Source organism: Sturnus vulgaris, chromosome 6 (assembly GCF_052056855.1).
Source record: "Sturnus vulgaris isolate bStuVul1 chromosome 6, bStuVul1.hap1, whole genome shotgun sequence".
Classification (NCBI taxonomy): domain Eukaryota; kingdom Metazoa; phylum Chordata; class Aves; order Passeriformes; family Sturnidae; genus Sturnus; species Sturnus vulgaris.
In genome coordinates this window covers 32,448,233-32,469,429 of record NC_142248.1, presented here as the reverse complement: position 1 = coordinate 32,469,429, position 21,197 = coordinate 32,448,233, and the positions used below count along the sequence as shown (strand labels likewise).

At 36.4% G+C, this 21,197-nt stretch overlaps 1 protein-coding gene across 1 annotated transcript in view; it reads left to right on the top strand.

Annotated features, from left to right (window-relative positions):
* PPP4R3A (protein phosphatase 4 regulatory subunit 3A) overlaps window positions 1-21,197 on the top strand; it is a 41,058-nt gene that overhangs the window by 9,132 nt on the left and 10,729 nt on the right. Inside the window, exons 3-8 of the mRNA XM_014869888.2 lie at window positions 9,088-9,186; window positions 11,513-12,130; window positions 19,789-19,866; window positions 20,008-20,124; window positions 20,613-20,729; window positions 20,986-21,117. Coding sequence (XP_014725374.1) covers window positions 9,088-9,186; window positions 11,513-12,130; window positions 19,789-19,866; window positions 20,008-20,124; window positions 20,613-20,729; window positions 20,986-21,117 — 1,161 coding nt within the window. The remainder of the gene's footprint in view (window positions 1-9,087; window positions 9,187-11,512; window positions 12,131-19,788; window positions 19,867-20,007; window positions 20,125-20,612; window positions 20,730-20,985; window positions 21,118-21,197) is intronic.

The window sequence follows — 21,197 nt, the reverse complement described above, 5'->3', positions numbered from 1 at the left end:
CTTTAAAACTCTTGAAGTGACACTGAATATTTCACAGCTCTATGGCATAAAGTGCTGATGTGGTGCAAACTGGCTTAAATTGGTTTAAAACTCACTGAGGGGTGAGTTTTGTATCAATAGGCTTTATGTCACATCAGACATGAAATCTACTTCAAGTAGGCATAAAATTGCAAGATTGGTGCAAACCACCACACATACTGGTCAGTGTAACAGCACGTCCTACTCCAGGTCAGGCATATATTGTAATCTAGTGCTGCATAAATCATACTGGTCATTGTGAAATCATGGTTAGAGAAATAAAATTAAGAAGCTGTCCCATTAGAGCAGCGCTGTACATTCTCTGTGCCGGAGAAGGAAAAGTGCTGTTTTAAAAGCTTTCAAATGCTGTGTAGACAGAAATTTATATTTGCAGGTGAATTGTTCATATTATTTAAGCAAACCAGTTTCTGATATAGATTGAATATGGGGCTCCACTCTGAGCCTTATAAATACCAAGTGTTTCTTGATATTTGTATTAAATCTGCTCTGTAGCCTGTTTTCTTTCATGTGAGGCCTACTTATCCCTTCCCTTAGTAAAAGATAAGTTCAGAGTTTAAACCTGATTCCATATGAGCTAAGCTTGGAGCTTAGCAGCTGAAAGAAAGAGTAGGGTTTTTTCCAGCTCGGCTCCTAGAACTCGGAATGGCTTAAACTTACTAAACCACAAGAAAATCAACTTGGTACTTTAAATTCTTTTTCAAAAACTGGTAGCTCTCTATGCTGGCAGAGCTTTTAAACCACCTTACACAGGATTCGTTTGTGGAACTGAGATGGAAGAGTGAGAGAGATCTTTCTTTTTGACTGCAGAAGGCCACTTAGGTCACCTCACTACTAGTGAAATTGCAGCCTGAGATAGAAGACTTGCTTTTGAGCTTGCCTGCTGTTCTTAGTCGCACTTAGAAAATTTCAAGAAAAATCTCCCAGAAATCTAAGACTTAAAACTTCAAAGTAGCTGTGTAGTGTTAGGATCTTACCAGGGTTTTATCTCAAAATTTTGTTGTGAGGGTGAACCTCCATGCTGTTTTAAAGGGTACATAGCAACACATCCATTTCTACTGTGACACAGCATACAGCCTGTGGGCACTTTGAATATCTAATGGAATAAATGGATGAGTTCTGACTTTTGTCTAGGCTGACATGAGGCTTGTAAGAAGCAGTCTTATATTGGACTGACTGAAACAATCTGTGGTTGGAAGCAAGGAGAGAGAATGTGTACTAAGCTCTTGGGGAACCTTGCTATGCCAATTGCTTTGGATCCTTCAACAAAAGAAGCCTAGAGATACCTTTGTGATAAACAGTGAAGTCCTTCCACTGGTGAAAGAATCTTCTGCCTATGCTGATCTGTTAGTACTAGTGTGAAGTAGATGGTCTCGTTAATTGTTGATAATCACAAATTATACAATCTCATGCTTTACATATGTGTGTTTTAATAACTGCAGAGCTTAGATAATTATTTATCAAAATACTAGTGTGAAGACCTGAGGACCAGTTTGCCTTCCTGCTTCTATTCCCTTGAAAACTAAAGCCAACAAAACCAAACAAACTACCAAAAAAAACCCCAAAAACCCAAAACCAAAAACACACACACACAAAAAAAACAATAACAAAAAAGAAACCAATCTACCTATGAAACTGAGCTTGTAGGACGATTTTGTCCCAGTTGTCTGCTTTGTATTTCTTGGTGTTTAGTGTTGAAAGCAGTGATGGCCCTTTGTGGTGGTAAATACAACTTTCTGACTTTGGAGAGAAAGATTGCTTGGGAGATCTTGAGTCCTGCTCAGGGACTCATTTTTCATACATCAGTCTGAGGTATTTCAGTTTGCATAGTATAGTTCCCAGTCTTCCCAGACTTACCTGCCATCTGGAGGTTTGAAATAATTCATTAAAGCATGAAATTCATAGATAGTCTTTTGACTACCTTTTCAGTAGTCAAATAAATTAGTCAGTGACAATGAAGAGCCATTTTCTGCCGTATTCAAAAAGAAGGATAGGTCTGTGTATCTGATTTTGCAACATAGAATTGCTGCCAATGGAAGTTCATTGATGCTCTGAACCATGCATTTCCTGGCAAACTCATCACCATTGATACTAGACTAGAAGAAAGGAAGCCATGTGAGGTGAAAAAGCTAGAAAGAAAACAACTTGAGAAACTAATGTCCTGCGGCACAAAAAAAGGACTTAATATTTCTTATGTTAAAGTACTATTTGTAGGCAGAAACTTCTTTAGTAAAAGCAAAATTTGTACAGTACAGTCACATGAGCACTTGATTTGTATTCTTGTTTACAGCTCTGTTAAGTTTTGTTGCCGTTTTTATTTTAAAATGTTACAATAGCAGTCCTATAACTGCCATGGAGTATTACTGGATTTAATTACTGGGTAAGTAGTAGCATTCTCCTTAAAAGCAAATTTTGTTTAGTAAGTGGAATTTAATTACAGAAAGCATTGCTGGGTCACATGCAGAACATTTAGCTTTTCTCTTCTGTTGTTGGTTGTTTTCTTAATATTCTAGTAAAGGTAGAAGATATTTTAATTGTGGGTTGGATTTAAGGCGTTGAAATTTCAGAACGTTAATGACAGAGATGCTGTTCTTAAACAAGTGACTCTTATTCAGAAAGTGAATAATTCCACTAGTATATTAGGACAGCACCTCTTCCTATGCAGCCCTAAATGATTAAAAAACCCTCTATACACATAGCATTTATCTAGGGAGAAACCTGATATGGATGTGGACTGAGGTATAGCTTTTCAGTATACTTTGGCAATGCTTTAAAAATAGAGGAGTAAAGACTTGTATCCTCAGCTTTTTTAGATGCATCCATGTGCATCTTGTAAGGCAGTGATGAAGTATGTATTGCATCCGTTTCTGTGCCTGATACAAGGAAGACTTGAGTTATTTACAGCTTCCACCTGCAGAGTCTTGCCTCTAGAGGCCCTAGAGATGTCTTTGCTTTTGCAGTCTCTTTTTCAATTCTTCCCAAGAATAAAAAGCTAAAATTCATCCAAAGTACTATCTACTAGCTATGTAACTTGAAGGTGGCCATCCTTGAATAATAGAAAGCGGACTTATTAATAAAAAAGCCAAGTTTTGAGAATATCCAAAAGAGCACTGACCGAATGCTCAGAGAATATGAACTTCATACTCTTGCTTTTATTACAATCAAGCCAGCAGTGAAACTATTTCAATAAAATTTGTGCATATGGTAGCTGAGATAGTAAGGAAGAGTGTGTTGCTTTGTGGGGTGAGGGAATAAACAAGGGGAAGGGCAGGCTGCTCTTGGGTTTGAGGTGAGCCTGTTCGTCTGTTCTAAATTAACCTACTTTTCCTTCAAGTTTTTCTGTGTCTTCTGATTTTTCTGCTGTTGCTGAGTGTCCTGGTTTAGAGACAGATTTGGGAGGAAACTTCCAAAGGAGTCCCTCTAGAAAGCAGATTCAAGTGGCCCCTCCCTCAACTGGTTCCAGAAGAGATATCCATGGAGAAAAGTGGAAAAAACCTGTTTATTTAACAAGCAAAGTATTCACAAGCATAAAAAAAATGAATAATACAAAACAATAAAATCTCTTGCTGTTTTGAAGAGATGGCAGATTCAGAAAGTCCCATTGTGGGGTGTAGCTTGGCTCGCTCAGTCTCTCCTGCGCTGGAAAATGCCGCGTCCTGTGCGCTGGTGGGCCACAGGTGTGAGCGCCTGGTGGTTTTCTGGGTTTTCACTCCAGAGCAATTTGAATAGTTCCAAGAAAAAGAAAAGCCACAGTCCAGGGAACTTCTCTGCCTCAGCTAGCTGAGAACAGACTAAAAATCAAAGGGGAGCTCTCTCCCACTGTCTGTGCTGCAGACAGCACAGTCTGTGAGGAAAAAAAGCTGAAGCTCTTATCTCTGTGTTTTGAATACAGCTGCCTCAGGCATTGTACCAGTTATTCTTCTCCCCCTCTTCACTCTCAGATCTTGTTTTAAGGGTGCAAAACTGATTTCTGGGCTAAACAGACAAATGGGGTTACAATTCAGTGTCATAAAGTCACCCCAGGACACTGAGTATGGCCAGTAAGTCAAGTTTCTGCTGCAGAGCTAATAAACTGATTTTATTCCATGTGATTCATGGGAAGCAGCTATGAAATCACTAACTGAAAAGTTGTTTATGTCTGTTGAGCTTTCACAGAAGCTAGTAGAATACAATCTCAGTATGCCTTTCACCTGTTAATCAGTTTTTTAATAAATTGTTAGCACATCCAGATAACTAGGTGAAAAAGTGCATGAAACCAAACACAGAATTGAAACTTTATATTACATTACTTGGGTCAGTTTTTTAGCTTGAAGATTGTGCCACAACCTACCACACTGACTCTATATTTAACTTAAAAAGTCTAGGTAGTGCAAGTAGTTTATTTCATGAAGAGAAACCTGAAATTATGAAGCTGTACTTTTGAGTGTAAGTATTTAGATAGCAAGATGCTGAAAGGTGGGTTGGCATGTGAAGGGAAGTGTCTGTGACTGTAAACAATCTAGGGAATTAGATAAGGAACTAGCAATCAGGCAGTCCAAGAGGGGAAGAAATAGCTGGCTGTGTTGAACCTTGTGTGGGCCAGGAAAGTGTCAAAAGCTTGAACCATGTGACAGTTAATCGGAAGAGATTCATTTACTTTTTAAGGCTGAAAGCAAGAATTTATGAAATACTTACCTAATTTAGGTCATCAGTACTTCTTGAATGTAGATTAAATCTCATAGAGCTGCCAAAAGAATGTTTTGGAGCTACGGAGAAGACTTGTCCCTGGACATGAACAGTAGTGAGAGTCCATTGTCAAACAGTAACAGTTCTGTTAGTTTAGTCATAGCAGAATCAAATCTACTAGTTGCTCTTAAATTTTTCATAATGAAATTCCAGAGCTTGCTTTGGAGATTTGTGTGAGTGCTGTACAAGACACCTATTAATCAACTTTCTAATAGCTAAATAAAACTGATTTAATGTCTAATAAAAGTTGACTTTTAGTGAATGCTGTGGCAAGAAGTTTAGACTGATAGTATGTATCAAAATCCTTTTACTCTTGAGGTAAGTCAGAAGCATTTTGGGAATAGTTTCAAAAAAATGAAAAGGCATAGGGTAGATACTAAACCCTATCCTTCTTTGGTGCAATTGCCACTGTTTCCTGGGTTAAATTATTGCAGGTTAGCTTCTGTGGCATGACGTCTCAAATAAAACTGTGGCACACAGTAGTGCCTCTGGAGAACCACTTAACTAACCAGAGCTTGCTTCATGTGGGCTTGATGCAGCCAGCAGAGAGAGAAGCACAGCAGGAGTCACTGATTGTATTGTATTGTATTGTATTGTATTGTATTTTTGCCTTGGGCTGTGCCCTTATAAGGACTAGAGTGTACAAAGCTATCCTCCACTGATAGAAATGACTGATACCTCCTTATGGGAGTGTTAAGTACGTAGGTCTCCTAAAACATGGCCATACTCAGAAATTGTGGTTAAATTTTAAAATTCCTCATTTTATGTGCACAGTCATAATGAGCACTATTGTAAGAGAAAACAAATTCATATAAATGGTCCTAAGGAGACAGCAAATTTTGTATGGGCTAAGATAGTGGTGACAACTGGCACTACTGTCAAAATATTTTTTTTTTGCAAAGCAGCAAATGATTTTTCAATCTACGAATAAGATCATGAACTCTACATAAATAGTTCCTGGTTATCATCCTATTTAAAAAAGATCTTGCCAAGAACTGTGATGCATCTTGAAAATAGGAGGAACTAGAATGCTGAGGTTCTCGCAGAGAACGCAGTATAAGATCCTTCAATAGCAAAACCTATGTCCAAGTTTGTGACAGTTAGCACAGTGTAGCTATGATTTAATACTGCTGCTGCACATCTTAATTGTTTACAGAGAACTAGATAATAGCAATTTTTAGATGTTTTAATTATCTAATGGAGTTCCTTACGTGTAGATGCTAATATTTCATATGAAATGCAACAACAAAGGACATGTCTTTGATCCAGCTGAGCCAACTGCTACTGTCAACCAAATAAAATTGAAGATTTTATGCTCATCAAGATGAGATGTTCAAGACTTATCTCCTTACCTCTCTAACCAATAGCCACTCTTACTAAGCATATTTATCCTTATTCCTGTTTTCTCTTTGAATGGAGAAGGCATTCTTAAGAAATTCCAGTTGCTTTCTGGAGTTACAAGAAGTAATGTTTGACATTTGGAAGGAACAGATACTCCAATTTCATAGCTGAGAGATCCAGAGTAGTTAGTGAACTCAGTTTACGCTGAGGAAATGTCAGATCATGTACAGAAGCATATACAAAGATTTCTTTCAATAAAATAAACAGAAAGTAGATTGTTGTTGATGTATTCTTCTGTCTTTAACTCCATCTAGAATTTCCTTCAGTCATTTCTTCATACATGTAAAAGTCTTGACCAGTTCTTTTTGATGATTATAAGCTTTGTAGCGTTAAGAAAATGAAATTATAATCACAACTGTCTGCATTTAAGAGTGAATTTAAAGTTAGACAAAACTGTATGTTGTGCATCAGAGTGGAGTGCTTTTTGTTTCATGTTCTCTTTTTAAAAGCCCTTTGATGCAGGAAAGGTTCTGCAGACAAATACAGTTTACTAAAGATCCAGAGAGCAGCAATTGGTAGATTTCTACTGAGGAACCATAATATTCAAAACCCTTGTATGATAAGATAACAGATACTAATAATTTCAAATTTTAGTGTTGGCAATTAGAGAACACTTTTCTAATACTGATAAAACAAACTGGAAGGTGATTGTTCTGCTGCTTAAATTATTTCTTTAAGCAATTTTTTGTTTTATTTTCCAAAGAAGAAAGAACTGAAAACATCAGACTGTATGGAGGTGTGAGCTTCCACGTTTAGTAGTAGATTTTTTTCCCTTGTTAAAGAGAAAAAATGCCATACTATGGCCAAATACACTTCTCTACATCTGTGACTGTAGTTTTCAAAAGCAGATTTAACTTTCTGTCCTCTCTTTCATTTTTCTCTGCCTTCCTTTCTCTGTCTTGGTCTGTTGCTGAATTTTATTCAGAGACTTAGAGCTTTTGTTTATTAAACTTAAGCAGTTAATGTAAATACCACTGCCCTTACTAGTGTTTTTTTAGTCATTTCCCCATTTGTTGTTTGTTCTTCTTTATCAAGAAGAAAATACATTTTGGTCCTTTGGAAATGACTTGCTTAGAATTCTAGCTACTTTCACCTGGATGGAAATGTAATTAGATGGGAATTTTGCGAGTTCTGCTAGAGTCTACTTAAAATTTGGTGTTAGGGTTGTTTAAGTTTTTTGAATTAAATAAGCACTACTCAGTGTGAAGCTAAGGAGAGTGGCCTTGAAAATTACTGCAGTAGAAATACAGTTGGAGAGACAGATGTATTAGAATTTGAACCTGATACCTACACTTAATATGCAGTAAGGTATATACTGTTTTTAAAAGGTGGTATACTTTTTTTTTTTAGGACCTTCACTTTCCAGATTTTTGTAAACTGATTTTTTTTGCTCTGTTGGAGTCAGCAGTACCAGGTGCTGTCAATCTGTTATTACCAGAGAATTTGCTCCATGACCTGTCTTGTAGAGAATAAACTATTAATTATGATTTTTTTCTTCCTTTTGTATTTTGGAGGTGGTCTTCCTAAATCCCTTTCTTCTGTGTACCACCTCTTCCTCAACCCTTTGGAAAAGGAAAAGGTAAACTATTTGCCATTTACAAGGTAAAGCCATTAGTGCCTCTGAAGCAGTATAGCTGCTCTGGTAATGGCAAATTGATTATATTGTATTGCTTGACAATCCCATTGGAGCCTGGCTGATTGTTGCTGTTTAGATTATAGTTTAGTTTAAGGTATTTTCTAGTAAGTGCATATCAAAATCTAAATGTAAGGTTTCTTTTTATTGTCAGTATTAATTTTAATATCACTCTAAGCAAAATCTATACTTATTGAAGTACCAATTCTGTATTTTATGTATAAGAAGAATTCTCATGTCTCTTGTCCTAGTGAGTGAATGCATGGTTTAGCACTTGGCTGAAATAATGCAGTTTCATGGGGCTATGTGTATTTACTGTGGCTATATTTCAGCTATTACAGGAAGACAAAAGACTAACAATAAAACTTGATTCAATATATGTAAATGATGCTGATTTTATTTTCTTCTGTTATTAATTTAATTTTATTTTCTATTTTGTTGTTCTTAAGAGTTGTTTAGTAAATTTTCTGTAAACTACTTCATCAAATATCTTGTCAGTCTGTGACATTGCTGTTTACAGCATCAGCTTCCACTTTCATATATTGGTTTTGCATGCAATGTGAGGGCTCTGATAAACTCTTGAACTGTCCTAGTAAGCGAGAGCTTCAGTGTCTGGGAAGTGAACATAGCTAAGCATGGTTTCAAGTAATTTTTAGAAATCCCGGGCAAAACTTCCTTCCAGAATTGTAGTTTGGATAAGTCAAACTCTAAGGTGTGGTTCAGTGTAGTGGGTGTGTGTACTCCGAGGCAGTGAATTGTGCTGTTTCTCTTCTTTAAAGTTTGTAGCCATCTTGGGACTAGCTTTTAAACAGCTGTTCTGTGCATTAGCAGAGTGTCTTCTGGGGCCTACAAAAATGAAAAAAAAAATATCTGATCCTCTAGAAAAAGTAGTTTTATGTGGCCCAACTGAAACATTAAAAAAACCCCAACATAAACCCCCACGAAACCTGTTGCTTTTGTTATTGTATTTTATTAGAGAATGCATTGAGGTAGAAGTGCATTTTCTAGGTCAAACTTTTTGAGATTTACAATATTATGGTCGCATAAAGTAAGAATGAAAACTTTTGATATCTTTCTGGAACTTCTTTTTTTCTGATTTATGCAGGAATGTTTTTAATATAAACATTAAAAAATTTACAAATTTTGTATTGTATATGCATTTATATTGTAATACTGTCCTGTCATAATTAGGTGTCGGGCTGTTTTTATTTGAAAATTTTACTCTTTAAACACTACTTAGGTTAATAAAATCTGAAATATATTGCCTGAAAATACTCTTCCTCTCTTTAAAGGATACCTTGATTGTGTGGTCTGAAGCTGAAAATTATGATTTGGCACTTAGCTTTCAAGAAAAAGCAGGTTGTGATGAAATATGGGAAAAAATATGTCAGGTAAGTTTGATAAATGTAAGATTAAGACAATCTAATACATCTAAATGTTTGTGTTCAAAACTTATAGTCTGTTTTGAATTTGGACAACAGTAGATAGAAAGTAAAAACTACCATTTTAGCCAGGCCTCCCAAATTTTACATTTTTAAATTTGAAAATTTTCTCCTTCCTCCGGAAATTTAATACAAACCTAATCTAAGTTTTGGGTACTTTTTTAGAGCATTTTCATGTCTTTCTACTCAACATAACTTTTTAGCTCTTTTTTCGCCCAAGGAAGTGTAGCTCAAAATGAGTGCTTAAAAGGTTGCCTAATTATTAATGTGATAATTAACTTTTTTCAGAGTAGCCATAAATGAAGTGATTACCTATGAAGTTTTATTGTGGAGAGAAAAATGTATGTGAGCTCTTAGTTTTATAATGTTATGTACTGCAATATGCAATTTTTATATGATCTATATAATAATGCCATATTTAATTTAAATTTCCCTTTCCACATTTCTCATTCTTCTGTTTCAGGTGAGGGGAATATTGAGTTTCTCTCAGAACTTTTTTCCATGTAAAAGTTTCCAGGCTATGAAAGATTTATCTCATAGTAGGAGATAGCTCCATCCCTGTATCATCACCTTAAATACAATGTTTTAAGAAATCTTTGAACATATGTTTTACCACTACAAACAGATCACTGAACCAGGTCACTGAATCAGTGTTGTTTGTGGATAATATTTGTTTGGGTATTAACTGTTGACCCAAAAGAGTTTAATCAATATATTCACTGATGTTAGTTCACTTTCTCAGTTCTTGTTTGGGTTTTTTCTTCCATTCCAGGCATTACAACTTCTCTTAGTTCTGTGCTACATTATGTGGGATTTCTCTAAATTACTCTACATCTCTCTCTGCACTCTTTCTGTTCTTAACAAACATCTAGCTCTCTGCAGTCTGTGTTTTGAAGTTTGTTCTTAGTGATTTCAGAAACAAAGCAAAAGAAATCTGGTTTCATAATTACATGTGTGTAGATTATTCCTTTTGTTAAGAATGAGTCTTTTCAGCAGTTTACCACTTACGTAAATAAGTACAGAAACATTTCCAAGAACCTTAGCAGTCGATGTCCCAAAAGCTGGGGAAGAAACAAAGTGGGGAAAGGGGGAAGTTTTGTTTGTAGGAAACACCCAGATAAGAAGCCCCGTTTCCTCACCCTCACGTAAAGATCGAATATTTTTGTAGGAAGGCAGTGTCTTTACATCCTGTTTTGAGGCCATGCTATTGTAATTGTGTCTAGTGTACTTTATAGATCTTAAGCTTCCTCAGTCATTAAAACTTCTAAAAGGAAAGCTTTGATACCATTTATAGAGAAAGTGGTTGCTGCTGTATAAGCAGAAGAGTATATGGGGTTTAGCAGCATTCTGACTATAGGCTTGCTGTTATAATTGAAGCATTATTTCTCCCTCGGTTTTTTTGCTGATTTTCAAGATTAAAAACAACAGCACCTTCTACTGTTCTGCACAGTAGTGCTTCTCTGAATTTGATACATCAGACTCCAAGCAGATGCTAAAATTAATATGTCATTAAAGCTGATACACTCTCGTGCCCAAGCATATGTGCATTTTTTTACTAATTCATACTTTCCACAGTTTCCTCATACTTCAGGAGAGATCTTTGCAAGCCCTGTGCATTATTTTTCTGACAGTCAGTTTTCCACTATTCTTTTTCCAGCGTTAGTTTGAGCTTTTTTTGTTCTTAAGAGAAGATTCTGTGTCTCTGTTGAGTATTTAGAAAGTGCACAGTAACAGATTTTGACTTGCAGCTCTCCGGAACTGAAAATAGCAGATAAATTAGCAGGACTGTCCTCTCTATTTGAGGTAGTGGAAGTCCTGAAAAGCATCAAGAGCAGTTAACAGCCTATAGATAAATTTTTAAAGCTATCACTAGGATAATGTTATACTGTTTTTCAGTTGAAAATCTGATCTGTAGAGAGTAAAGACTGGAAACAAACAGCTTTGTTCAGTAGCCTATTAAGAAGTGGCCATCCATATTGATAATTGTGAATTTCTGTTTTTATTTGAAGTACTCAGAAAACCTATGTTTTTTCCTTATTCTTCTTCCCATTTTTAGAAAATAAGTAAATGTCTAATGGAGAAACAGTTCTATAAAGTTTTCTATTTTAAGAAATCTTCTCATCTCTTTTATTTTCCAAACCAAATGTCAGAGTAGATTTGCATTTCTGTGTTGCCCATACAAAGAAAAAATTTGTGATATTTAAATGGTATTTTTTAAAAGCATTCAAGTAACAGTAAAATTCAACTCCACTTTTTAACACATCTTATTTTGCAGGTTCAAGGCAAAGACCCTTCTGTTGATATTACTCAGGATCTTGTTGATGAATCTGAGGAGGAGCGCTTTGATGATATGTCATCACCAGGTCTGGAATTGCCATCCTGTGAGCTCAGCCGATTAGAAGAAATCGCAGAACTTGTGGCATCCTCACTGCCTTCACCATTGCGTCGTGAAAAACTCGCACTAGCACTGGAAAATGAGGGTTATATTAAGAAGCTCTTAGAAATTTTTCATGTGTGCGAAGACTTGGAGAACATTGAAGGACTACACCACTTATATGAAATTATTAAGGGAATTTTCCTTTTGAACAGAACTGCACTTTTTGAAGTCATGTTTTCCGAGGAATGTATAATGGATGTAATTGGATGCCTAGAATATGATCCGTCTTTATCACAGTCGCGGAAACACAGGGAATTTCTGACTAAAACAGCAAAATTTAAAGAGGTGATACCTATATCTGATCCAGAGCTGAAGCAAAAAATACATCAGACATACAGAGTACAATATATTCAAGATATGGTCCTACCCACTCCCTCAGTTTTTGAGGAAAATATGCTATCAACACTTCATTCGTTCATCTTTTTTAATAAAGTGGAAATAGTTGGGATGTTACAGGTAAGTTTCAAATCTTCATAGTCTCTTACTTGTGCTTGGGCAAGAAAGTTGGGTGTTTATTCCTGGAAAGATTGAGATGCTTCTCTGGAACCTTCATTTCTGTGATTCTGTAAGTGATTGTGGAGCGTGACAGAAAAGGCGTGGATTTGAGTACTGAGTTGTCAAATACATGTACTTTAATTTCTGGATTTGGACTACATTCTCTGTAACTGATTTAAATAGAGCAAATATGTAGAATATTGAATGAGGTTCTTTGGAATGAATAGTTTGCACTTAAAAACTTTGATTTTAACAGGAGTTTTGAGAGTTGCTGTTTTTGTATTTTGCGACTTTTTAGTCACTGGACTTGGAGATATCTTTTGTCATGTGACCATGAAAAGAAATCACTTTGCATAAATCTCACAACATAGTCTTCTACACGATGTAGCTGTTGCTGATTTTGAAGTAAATTAAATTATATGTTTGGAAAGTACAGATTAAAAACATAAGACCATTTTAGATGCTTGAATTTTTTAGTTTGTCTGAATAAATCCCTAAATAACGGTGCTTGGAATTACCAGTTTTTCATTAAATGTATCTTACTGCAAATGTAAAGAGATTACTTCATGCTTTACAGAGCTTACCAATGTTTTAGGTGTTCTGCGCCAACCCGTGAGCTTTCTTAACAGTGTTGGAAGTTGGTGGCACATCTCTGTAAGGGGAGCTTTCAGCTAACTCAGCAAAGTGTTACAGCACATGTATTTTGGTTTGTAGAGGTTAATTATCATTATTCTATTTCTCCCAGAGTTTAATAAATGAGTAGTCACTGTCTTTGTAGGGGCTATCTGATCTGGAGAAATGGACCAAGTGTTAGGTGGTACTGATTACTTTAATCATATTTATCTTCAGTTTGATTCCCTGTATCGTTTCATGGAAAATATATAGCAAAGGAGAGTGAAAATTTCTTTTGCAAGCTCCTAGAGCAAATAATTGTCAGAACTAGGCCTCACAACTTTTCCTCCATCACACTCAGTTATCAGAATACTGGTATTACTTAATCCACTCTCTTGGAGCTTTAATCTGTCAGGTGAAACACCTCAGTCATCTTCAGTAGTACTAGGCCCCAGCTTATGCTTAGGTGAACCAAACTGTTCCTGTCTGTATGTCCTTGATAAACAAAGTCACTGTTCCTTATCTGAAACAGTCAGAAGGCCTTAATGCTTTTGGAGTTGCTAGTTTGAAGACATTTACAAGTCTGACTTTGGGAGAATGTTGAAAAAGATTCAGTTAAAGGGTCTCAACTGGAGCACCCATTATGACTTTTGTCTCAAAAATGTCTTGCCCTCTTGGCAAGCGTTGCTAAAAGCAAATTTCTGAAGATTATTAGAATAAATAATCCTCTGAGAACTGAATTAAGAGACTGATTTTGTTGATTTCACTTCTGTAAGTAATTCCTAAGGGCTTTCTTCAATCTGTGTGTGGTTTAACATCATGCATTCCTGTAGCTGGTATTACAATACTTCGTGTGTATGGAAGGGGTGTTACTTCATGAAGGATGTATAGTTCTCTGTAGTTCCTGGTGCTCACTAACCTTACATGTGTACTGAAGAAATCGTTTATTTTGGAAGTCGTTATTAATTGAAAAGACACTGGGATCCTCATGGTAGTTTATTGGAAGCCATGGATGAGTCTCAAGTTCTTAGCAGATGCATAATAAAGGCTGTTAATGCCCCTGCTGTTGACTTTAGGTTATCTCTCTTGGATCATTGAGGATGTGACAAAAGAGATCTCTTTGGGAAGTTTCACTTGGCAGAATAAAAGTAAACTCCCTGAGTAGCTGATATCCCATGACATCCTGCAGCTCTTGTGTGTACAAGGGAGTTGTTGGTATTCTGTTCTTTTCTCTCTCTCTCTGGCTGTGAAGGAAGGGAAAAGAAAAACTCGTACTCCATCATGGAAGAAAGTGAGCTGTAATGAGGCCTTTCCATGTCAGGCTGTCTATTAGCCAAAGTGGCACCTTACAGTACTCTCATCTAATTAACTCAACCAGACTGTAGTTTCAGAGAAGTGACTAGAAGTTTGTACCAGACTGTACAGATTGTGTCTTATGCTTCGTGACAAGCTGAGTAACTTCACTCAAAACTACCACTGTTTTTATTTAAGGCATTTACTGTCAAGATAGGCCATTTACGGTCACTAAAGGTCACTGACATTTAAAGTCAGTTTTTCAGTTATAATTAATATTGTAGATGAGAACATGCTGATTCTTCAGAGTTCTGGCTTTATTAGAGAGACTTTGCATATGTTTAAAAAAATAATTTCTGTAGTCATGAAAGATACTTGCTACGATCATTTTGCTTTCTTTGGTAGGTGAAATAACTGTTGCCCTTCTGTGCTGACACCAAAAATAGAAAATAGATAATCTTTGGCATTAGAGTTATGAATCATGCTCTTCCCTTCTTCTTCATGGAGGTTAGCTTTCTCAATAAGCTTTATAAAAATGTGCTTGCATTGATGAGTTTTTCTGAGAACTAGGGGTTAGTTTGTTTGCGGTTTAATTTTATTGGGTAATTTTAAGTGAGTATGTCAACATCTCACCAAACCAGATACTGTTGATGCATGACAAATAGTAAAGCCATGAAAACAGTATTCCCAGCCTGCAGAATTAACTGCTGTGAAAATCTACTCAATTACAGATTTTGTCATTCACAGTGTGTAAGATATGGAAGAGGTATATAACATTTTTTTGCAATTTCAGCCCCTCCTAGTATGCTCTTACTGCTTGGGGTCCAGCCTGTTCTAGTCTTGAGATGTCATAGCCACCAAGAAACCTTGCTGAAACATGGAGTTGGCCAAGTTTTGAGAATGGGGGTGGGACAGGTAAGTGGTGTTTCTTGCTTTATATGACGCTCTTTTGCAATTTAAAAAAATATATATTAATGTTTACACTGGAGGCCACCAGTTCTTTCCCTTTATATTATTAACTAGTTCATTAAAAAAAACCAAACTTGCAAAACTGCGCCATAGAGTGAGCAAACACTATTTCCGTCTGTTCTCTCCCCCTTTTCTCATTGGTGTGTTCTTTTTGACAGCAAGATCATGCAATGTCTTTATATTCCAGAATAGAGAATATTGTTAGGTTTACTTTTAGGTATGAGCATTCAGATTTCAAGGTTTCTAATTTTTAGGAAAGTGGAGAGTAGAAGGGGAAAATTGGACATATATTAAAATAGTTTTTGTGCCTGGTAGAGCAGTGATCAGATGGTACTGGTAAATCAGAATTTTTAAATACAAAAGTCATATTACTGACAGTCCCTATATCCCTTTTCAAGAGCTAAAAAATTGCAGATTTTTAAGTACATCTGTATATTTTACTGTATTTATGTGCAATGATAGGCAGGTTTTACTTTTGAAAGTGGTTTTACAGATAGTTGCTTATTCTTAACAGAGTCCTGTGGATGCAAATCTGTAGTTGTTTTAGAGGAAGATTTGTGTTAGTGCATACTGATAGCCCAAATCCAGTCTGCTTTCTTACAATAGTTGGCTCAGGAATAACTGGAGATTTACTTTCAGCAAAGTTAACTTTGTAATAAAGTGTAAAAGGATAACGCTTTCTGGGGGAAATGACATGGTGAACGACATTTGCAAGTGGTGCATGCTCATGATTTTGGGATTAACTTCATTGTAGAAAATCATTTTCCACATGCTCAGAAACTACAAAAGTGATTTGGTGGATCTTGCTACTTTTCCAACGTGTTGATTCAAGTGAAAGTAGTACATGATGAAGGCATGTGTGGAAAGGCAGTCAGATATAAAAGAGGTTTTAAACTAAGAAATACTTTGTGTGCTAGCAGGAAGGAATGTGTGTTTGAAGCGGTAATTATCTGTTTGCTAGTAATATTTTATGAAAATTTCACTTTCTGGGGTAAAATATTGTTTCTGCCCAAAAAGAATATGGATGTGGAATATAGGATGGAATGTGTGTTCTCTTTCCAGTTTAGGTGGTGTTGAGTTTTGTAGATTTTTTTTTTCTTTTTTTTATAGAAAAGTGTGTTTTATGTCATTATCTGTAACCACAGACACAAAAATACCTGATCACTGAATGCTAACTACATTTAAAAGAGGCTTGGTTTTGAAGAACGCTTTTTTAAGTGCCTTTCAGGTGGAGGAGGGCTACTTTGGAAGTTGAATCACAAATGTAAATAGTGTTCTTTTTTGTGATCCTATCTTATCTGTGAGTTTTCTTGTTTTTAAAGTCATAAATGATTGAGTGAGTCGTTGGCCTGGCTTGTTTTTATCTTCATTAGCTTTGAAATGTATTAAATATAGAAGCATCTACTTAGAATCTTGCAAAACATAAATGAGTATACTTAATGTCTGGTGTACAGATAGTTTAAGTATTGTATTTCTAATAATGTCTCTGCCTGGGGAAAGTACCTAGAATTCACAATTACATCATAAACTATTGTTTGCAGTTTGGTTTTCCTGGAAAACAGTTGTGACCTTCACAGCATCTAAGGTACAGCTAAATGTGTTTTGATAATTGTCTGTGTGCAAAGACCACATACTGCAGAGAATTACACATTTGCACTGTGTTCACAGACATACTTTGAGGGATTTTTGCAATTGGAAAAAAAAGAAAACATGTAAATTCGTGTAATTCTATCATTCTGTGTTGGTGCTTTGTGACTTCTAAAATATGTGAACTCTGCTCTCAGACTGTGCATTTCCACAGGTCTTGGCAGTATTGTTCAGGAATATTTCTTTAGATATATTGCCCTTGTCAGTAATTTTACAGCTTGAGAGAGAGAATCTTGTATTTCGAATGTTCTTTGCAATGACAATTTTTCTGTATATGTGAGAGGATTGGGTCTTTTCTCATGAACAGCAACATGTCTGCCTTTCATTAAGCATCTGAAATGAGATGTTAAACATTTTTCAGGTCTAAGCCATAAGTGTGAACTTATTACTAAGTTGTTTTTATTTTCTTGGAATAAGTGCCATTTACTGCATATTATCCATGCAAGGGTGAGATGTTTCAATCACTCAGATCCATCTTAATTTGTCTGATTTTAAATAGGTCATGGTTGTTCTGGAGCCTAGAGATTTCAGGTAATCTTGTTAATTTAAAAGTGCAAGGTATTTAATGGGGTTTCGGAGAGGGCATGACATGGAGAATGTTTCAGTATTATATTTAATGCAGAATTGTAAAATACTGTGTTGTAGTCTATATCTGGAATGCTGGAAAATAGTTACGTACTGAACTTCTGCAAATTCTTCCTGAAACATTGAAGTCTTTATCACTTGCCAATTTTAAATTCCCTCTACAGGTCCCATATGTTTGCAAGCCCGATACCAGGGTGAGTGGGTTGCCACCACCCAGACAGCCACATCTTGGTGAGGTCAGGGATGTGGCAGGATCTGGTCAGAGAGCTGAGCTGGGGTCCTGCCCATGCCTTCCTGCCCAGCCAGCTCCTGCCTGTGCTGCTCTGCCACGTAGTGCCAGATGTGCAGCTTCCCCAGCTGACTCTGTCTCTGGGACACTGAAGTGGCTCATAAATGAAACCCACCTTTCTGTCACCAGCAGTACAGGGTCTCTTCTCCTTCCACGACATATGTAAGAGCCATGATTATCTGCTGCTGAAGTTACCATTATTTTTTCACAGTGATCATTTTAAGATAGTTGGCTTGCCTTCACTCTCAGATGTCATGGAAGAGGTGAAAAGTTGCTTTCACAGTGAGAAGGGATATAAGGGTTATGCTTTCCAACTGGGGATAAGCATGCATCTTCTCAATAGTATTCATAGATAAGATTAGTTCTACATCTTGATCAAAATAGTGAAAAGAGAAATGAAAGCAAACTATGTGGCATTCTCCTAAATGCACTGCTAATCATGGAAAAGAACCAGCATATTCTTCAAAAGAACTGGGTTTCATGTGGTTTTGTTTTGCTTGGGGTTTTTATTTTTAATTTCAGTGACTAAATATGTCAGTATGTCTACTGTGGGTTACTTACGTTACCTGTGATGTCTAATGAGTTAGATATTAGAACATAACACTTAAAAAGCCATATAACAGCTGGATAGCAGGTAGCCAAACATCCTTGTATTCTCCTATCAAAGCTTAAGGTATGTTTCTTGAAATCAAACACCTTAACAGTTGTTTTGAACATACTTCAGTGTTGGTATTTGGAAGTCAAAATTTACATGTGTGCTTGATTCTCCAGAGTGAGCTTTGGTATACTTCAAATGAGGCCTCTCATATCTCCTTTTGTTTTGATTTTGAAGCAGTCACAGAAACAGCACCTGAACTTGTGCCCAGGAATCACTCTTTTTCATTGTCTGTTGGGTCAGCTTAGGAGCACAGTTCAAGCATCAGACAAGAGAAAACATAGCGTATTCTAAATATAAGGTTTACTTTATAGTGCAGTGAGATATAGTAGCTCATGCGAACCTGTTCTGCCTTTATCTGTGTTGTGCAGTGCCATGTAGAGATGCTGCTTGTGCTGTGGCATTGTAGCAGCCTTAGCGTGATGTGCTGTCAGAACTGAGGTAGTCACTTTCTCAGCAAGGCTGAGTGGTGAGCATGGATGAGGTACTGAGGTAATTCAAAACACAAGAAGGTTTTTGTGTGTGTATCTGAAATACTTTTTCATGGTTTTGCTCTGTGCAGTGCAAAAATGAACAAAGCAGCTTGGATTTCTGGCACTTGGATTTTGGGGTGGAGGGATGTTGCACATCCATGCGTTACGACTTCACAAGAAACAACAGTGGCAGCTTTCTGAAAATATGTATTAGTACCTGATGTACAGAAACCTTTCTCAAGCAAGAGCTGCCTTACTACTGCATAATATTGGGAAAAGGATGGGAGAAAGTTTATTTCTGTCTTAATAATCTCCTAGTTGTTGGGACTGTAAAGGTTATGGAACGCTAAATTCTGCTGCTGATTTCAATCAATCAGTTTCAAATACATTGTAATGTGTTTGCAGCTGTTTGTAGTTTTGCTAAGGTACAGCCATGTGAAAATAATGAAATGGGTTTTGATTGCTGTCAGCCAGAATATCCAATAAATTCTGTATGTAATAGCAACAGTTGTTTTGACTTGGTCTCTAGAATTCACTCGTTGCACAGCATTGAGGGGGAAGGAATCTCACCTCGTTCCTGCTGTTAGGCAGCTTTCCCTTCATTGTGTCCTTGCTTTTGTTCTGCTTCAGAGTTTTAACAACATTCCAAAGATACACATGGATGTGTGCGTGTGTGTAGGGCTGTGTGGGAGATGCTGTTTATAAATGTATGTAAACAGGTGACCAAGGGTAGTGTGATTTAAGGGGACTGGCATGTGACAAGGGGGAAGGAAGTTGAAGAAGTCAAAGACAAAACAATGAGAGTTGCAGTAGAAAGTAGAAAAAGGGCAACTGGAAGGCAAGGCAACAAATGTCATAATTGAGAGTGAATTGTTGGGGAGTGGAATGGTTCTGAACATGACTAAAGCTCAAAAACAACATGCATATTAATTTCCTTGAAAATTTAATTAGAAAGTTGATACTGGTGTGATTAACTACAGTATATAAACATATGTTCTCTTCATTCCAGGAAGCATGGTCTAGAAGAACTTCATATTATACTTGGATGCCTTTTGATATTGTCAAATAAACAAATGGTATTGTTTTGCTTTTGTAGGAAGATGAAAAATTTCTGACAGACTTGTTTGCACAACTAACAGATGAAGCCACAGATGAGGAGAAAAGACAGGAATTGGTAAGAAATCTGTAAAATATGTGACAGTTACCACAAAGTGACATGTGAAATTTTTTTGTTTGTTTTAATTACTAACCTAATATGTTCCTGTTCTTTTGTGGGGTTTTTTAATTGCTAAACTAATATATTCCTGGTTTTCAGGTAAATTTTCTGAAAGAGTTTTGTGCATTCTCACAAACACTGCAACCTCAAAACAGAGATGCATTTTTCAAAACTTTGTCGAATATGGGCATACTGCCTGCACTAGAAGTTATATTGGTAAGTCGTTTCAATTCTATTTGTCATAACAATTTTGTTTATCTTCTGAGAGGCTTTTTTTAAAAAGTAAATTCGGCATAAGCTTCAGCAAATGGTTTTCTTTTTATTTGCTTCATTTGGCTAGTCCTAGCTTAAGATTCAGAATGTTCAAAATATTTTTGTAAAACTTTAAAAGCTTTCACCATATGACATTAGTAAGTGCCCTGACATTCTTCCGGTTTTGTTTTCCTATTTTTGTTCCTAGCTTGGCTTGCTTTTTGCTCTCCAGATAAGTAAGAAAATAGGGAAATCAATTAAAGGGCAAGGAAACCATAAAATATATTTTGTCCAGCTTGTCAAATCTACAGAGAAGTGAGAGTTGACTTAGTCTTAGAATCGGGGTTTAGCAATAGTTAGGTGTGATTTGTGAGAAGGAATTAAAGCTGTATGTTTTCTGGTTCCATTTAACCTTTTCAAGAAAACAAAATTATTTTATTTTACTTTTCCAGGGTATGGATGATGCGCAAGTACGAAGTGCAGCCACTGACATATTCTCATATTTGGTTGAATACAACCCATCCATGGTACGAGAATTTGTGATGCAGGAAGCGCAGCAGAATGATGATGTAAGTAGAGAGTCCTCAGAAATCAGTGTATTGTTTTTGATATTACTGGTGTATATTTATGGCTATGAATGACATGAGCCCTAGTTTCAAAGAAAGAATTTGGAATTTGGTAACAGGACACAGATCTGCTGTGTTTTAAAGAGTTCTCTTAGGTGAGATGAGTTCACCTGTTCACAGATACTTGTTGCATTGTATAATTTCAGATTTGGTGCAAGGGTGTTGCATTTGAATTGTTTTTCTTTTTCCCCCCTCTTAGGATATATTACTCATTAACCTCATTATAGAACACATGATTTGTGACACAGATCCCGAACTTGGAGGAGCAGTGCTACTCATGGGTTTGCTTCGTACTTTAGTTGATCCAGAAAATATGCTTGCCACTGCTAATGTAAGTAAATACCTTCAAATGAAATTACGTTTGATTTTTTTAGGGTACTTGATGATACATGCTACATACATTTTTTTTCA